This window comes from Ochlerotatus camptorhynchus, unplaced genomic scaffold (assembly GCF_037179485.1).
Source record: "Ochlerotatus camptorhynchus isolate MF236.1 unplaced genomic scaffold, CSIRO-AGI_Acam_v1.1 ptg000096l, whole genome shotgun sequence".
NCBI classification, from domain to species: Eukaryota; Metazoa; Arthropoda; class Insecta; order Diptera; family Culicidae; genus Ochlerotatus; species Ochlerotatus camptorhynchus.
The window spans coordinates 2548735-2553465 of NW_027040586.1; the positions used below are offsets into that span (position 1 = coordinate 2548735).

The following is a 4731-nucleotide window of genomic DNA, read 5'->3' on the forward strand; positions in this document are numbered from 1 at the left end:
GTATTCTGATGTCAAATTTTACATCGTCAAGACGTTTGATTCTGATGTAACGTTTGAGGCTAATGTATTTTTATGTACTTGGACGTCACACTGAAGTCTGAATACATTAAGGGTACAGCAATATACGTTAAAATTTAATGTATTGAAGATGTCTGCTGATGTTTCCTACATTACAATTTCTATTCGGCCGCTTCACTTTATTGAGTCCGAGCCATGATTACTTCGGCAGTATATTCATGCATGATTAAATTAAAATTTATTCTTTTTCAATACTGATATATAATCAGAAACGATTTAAATTCAATTTTAAGCAAATTATTAAAATAGAATCAAAAATGATTATAATATATTCAAAAAATATCTTCAATCTAATCAACCATGATTAAACTGGGATTAATATCAGATGGTTAATTTTTAATCTTTCGATTTGAATAAACTGAGTTTAAGCGAGGTTTAATGTCAAATAGATTAAATTTCAAGCAAAATGGGAATAGTTTAATTTATCAGTGTAGATTTTGTTTACATCAACACTGCATATCACCCTGTCACGCTCCGCTGGAGCAGATTGTCTCCATTCATTTTACACTGGGACGTTAAATTTGACATTTTATAATGTTTTGATTTCATTACTCTTTCGCGTTCGCGTGCTTTTTACGGATGCATTCGGGAAATTCGGAATGTTTTTCGTAGAAAATTAATTCTGGAAATCAGGAAAGTGGCAAGATTTAAGTGAAAACGTGAAAGTTCGATGCGAAAATCTGCGACTGAAAAGGATTATTGATTTTTTTGACTGAGATACTCCGGTTGTAAGTAGACATGTTTCTTCCCCGTCTTGATGGTTTATCACGTGTTTTGCTGCTTGCATTTTTGACTTCGATCCTTCAGCGATTAGTTTCAAATTCCTTTTCATCTTAGCGCCATGGCAGTTGAAACTGAAGGTGATGTACAGAATCAGCAGCGTCGTCACAAGATTCCGGTTCCCACTAACTACCGGACGGCGTCGAAAATCCTGCGGCGTGTAGTGGAGGAGCGATGCAACGTCAAATCTCTTATCCTCGAGGATAAGCACCTCCGGAAAGGCAAAGGCCTTGCCATGATGGATTTGATCCTTGTACATTTAAAACCGATCGATGAACTGCTTAAGCGAACCGACCTACTGACAAAGGAGCCCCGCCTGAATCCGTGGCTGGCTAAAGTCTTGATAGCGGAATTGCTATTCGGTCGGGGAGAGTTGAATGGCGAGTCGCTTCCGGTTCAGTGCATCAAGCGATACAAGGATGAACTGCAGCAAGCACTCGGCGAGCTGGATCTAGCTCCGGCTAAACTGTTGGGTTTCAAAGGTAATTGTCGCGTTTCGATTGTCCTAAGGGGAGTCTTTTCTCTTTCGTTTCCAGGGTACGATGGGAAAGAAAAATAAGAGTAAAGCGGCTCTAAACTCGTCGGGAGATGCTGCGGAAGGTGAACAGATAATGACTAAAAAGGGTTTGGATCAATCGACGGAACCTGTCAGCCCGCAGCCAGATGCTTCCACCGACCCTTACGAGATACCTTTCTACTCAAAGCAGTCAGCATTTGCAATGCTGTGGCTGTTGGTGTTCAGTTTCGGGATGTTCACTCTTCCGTTTTGCGCGTTTTACGGAACGAGGTACATTTTGACGCACTACTTCAATATAGAAGGATTTGCCAACACTTGCGGATCGGTTCTGGCGGCGGTGCTGGTGGTGAACGTGATCATCATGCTATACGCACTAAAAGGATTCCAGGAAGCGGAGGAAGACGAGCAGGAGAAGAAACGGCAAGAAGGTGCCTCCGCAGTTAAAGCCAAAGAAGATTTGAAGAAATCGAAATGATTTTCGTGTTTGGGTTTATTGTGAAATTTTTTAGTATTCTTAACCTGTGAGGTAGATTTTTGTTGGACGAATAAAGTAAGCGATAAGACTCCCCTTTTAGAACTTTTAATGATTATGAATTTAATTTATCATGGCTTTGGTAAGGTTATTATATTTTTTTTCAGCGATCAAATAAGAAAATCAATAATAGCTGTTGATTTTATTCCAAACAGAACCTCGCTACGTTCGCATCAATACAAATGTGTTGGCTCAGCCGGGTGCCATTAGACTGCTGCAGGATGAAGGATGGGTGTTGTTGGACGAGGAATTCGAAAAGTATGCCGATTTCCTGGAGCGTGTGAAGAATCTGGGCGAATCGGAATTTCTCGTTGATTTTCACTTCAAAGAAGTGCTGATATTCCCCAACAGTGCCAAGAATTATTGGGCACGTGCCACGGAACTGAAACAGAAGTTCATTCTGCAAAACAAGGTGAGTCATCTAGGTTTGTTCGTTGAGTCAACTTTTGCTAATTCTAATTCTCATTCATTCAGGCTTGTGTCCTTGCAACCTACTTGCTGAACCCACCGAAGAAGAGTGTGGTGCTGGATATGTGCGCAGCACCTGGACTAAAAACCACTCACTTGGCCAATCTGATGAAGAACAAGGGTCGTATTTACGCTGTCGAACGGGACGCCACTCGGTACAAGATTCTGTGCGATTATGCGGCTGATTTCGGTGTTATCAAGACTATCAACGACGATTGTTTGTTGGTGGGTGACGAGCAGGCACCGGGTGTCGAGTACATCTTACTGGATCCCAGCTGTTCCGGTTCGGGAATGGTGAGCCGGTTGAAGCTGAACGAAGAGTATGACAAGCAACGGCTGTACCGGCTAGGCGGCCTGCAGTACAAGTTACTGTGCCACGCGATGAATGCTTTTCCAGCTGCGAAACGTATCGTCTACTCGACGTGTTCCATTTTTCCGGAGGAAAATGAGGTTATCGTACAGGGAGCTCTTAAGCATAACGGCCACTTCAAGCTGATGGATGCCAAGGAATTACTGGGCAAAGAATGGTTGAATTTCGGATCGCCAGATTATCCGGGAATTGGGGAAAAGTGCCTGTATGCAAGATCGGAGACTGATCTAACCATCGGAATGTTTGTTGCCGTTTTCGAACGCTGCGCAGAAGATGAGTACAATGACGTGTACTTGGCTCACGAAAAGCAAAAGGAAAGCTACGATAAGCTCTCTAAGATGGGTCACGGAGATTATGGCCGTGGGAAACAGGAGAAGGGGAAAAAGAGGAAAAAGTATCAGTCTAACGACGAGGAGCAAGATTTGGTTCAGGAAGAAAGTAATGTTCATTCAGATCCCGTTCCGGAGATAGTAACAGAAGTAGCTGGCGACGTGGAAGATCCTCCAAAGAAAAAGAAGAAGAAGTCGAAGCATATCGAAGTTGAACCAGAAGAACAACCTGCTGAACAACCTGCTGAACAACTTGCTGAACAACTTGCTGAACAAGTGGAAGCAATAGAAGTTGTTGACACCGAAGGTACAAAAAAGAAGAAGAAAAAGAAATCAAAGGAAGTGGCAGAGGATAAAGAGCTTACATGTGAGGAAGCTAGTCCGGTGGAAGAAAATGGGCCGAGTAAGAAAAAAAAGAAACGAAAGCATAAAGATGCAGAGGAAGCGACTGCTGCAGAATCGCAAGAGCAGGTAGAGAACGTCGAGCAGGATGTTGTAGAGGTTTCCAAGAAGAAGAAGAAAAAGAAGAAGAGGGAGGAGCAAGCAGAAAAAGAGTAACTGATTTGTTGAATCGATGATAAAATGACTAAAATAAAATCAATCAAACATATATTTTGCATTGTTTCTACACGCGAAAATACTTACCGATCCTGATAGGGTGGAGGCATATGGGACCCAATTCCGTCATACGCGTCAAAAGCAATGAAGATAAACCAGTTACATCCAACATTCATGCATCAAATTCTTTGCTCACGAATGCTTTAAAAACATTGTACGGAGCTGTCGAAAGACTGATTTAAGAGGGATGTGCCGAAGTGAAGTAAGGTATTCCAAAATGGCGTGGAACCCTATTCTATTCTATTCCCTATCTGCCCGTCATTGTTTTTAACCTTTACGTTCACTGGTACCTAGGGGGAGACACCTTGGGTATAGATTTGGATCCACTTTTAGAGCCAGTTGCTGATTGCTTGATTTTCAAGTTTAAGATTGTTTTTTTAACCGTTCATAAGGCAGTGGGAACTATATTGTACTAAACGTATTTTACGTATTATTATATTGAAACCAAATGTTGTGATCGAAGTAGGCAGCGCTGCGAAAATGACGTGTTTTGTTTTGCTGCGTCGTTTTCGTTCTTGTGAAAATGTGGAAAATTTACAATTTCAGTGTTAAAAAGTGTTAATTGAATGTACAGAAGTTGTGTTGAAAAGTGCATAAGTGAAAATCATCAAATCCTTCCCTTTCCATTGCATGAGGTGCCCTCCGTTCCGAATAAAGCGCAGCAACGTTCAGCTAAGTTTATTTGCCTTTTAGTTCCTCTTTCCTCTATAACAGCACTTCCCAGCGTGCGGCCTGCGGCCCGGAAATATTCAAAGATGCAGCCATTTAAAAATACAAGATTAGGAAGATTGGACAGGACTTATCCCTCTAAATTGAGACGATCATTTAAATTACTAAATACCCGTCAATCTTTTATCTAGAGGCTATTTGAGCTACGGTCTAACTCCCGGGTCCAAGCTTCTTGCGTTCATAAGAACTTATTTCATACATAATGCCACTGCCAGACAGTGGGAGTTAGATTGTAAACAAACACACGTGGCATGGCAGCCGTTTGAAATGTCATTGACCAATTCAAACGGGGAAATATTCCGCCAGAATT

The 4731-nt window shown here is 41.8% G+C and overlaps 1 protein-coding gene across 1 annotated transcript; it reads left to right on the top strand.

Annotated features, from left to right (window-relative positions):
* The first annotated feature begins 620 nt into the window (after window positions 1-620).
* On the top strand, window positions 621-3632 carry Nsun5 (Nop2/Sun-like domain containing protein 5). Its single transcript, XM_065219004.1, has 4 exons — window positions 621-806; window positions 886-1340; window positions 2063-2319; window positions 2382-3632. The coding sequence occupies exons 2-4, from the start codon at window positions 920-922 to the stop codon at window positions 3630-3632; spliced, it is 1929 nt and encodes a 642-aa protein (XP_065075076.1). The 5' UTR covers window positions 621-806; window positions 886-919.
* The last annotated feature ends 1099 nt before the right edge of the window (window positions 3633-4731 follow it).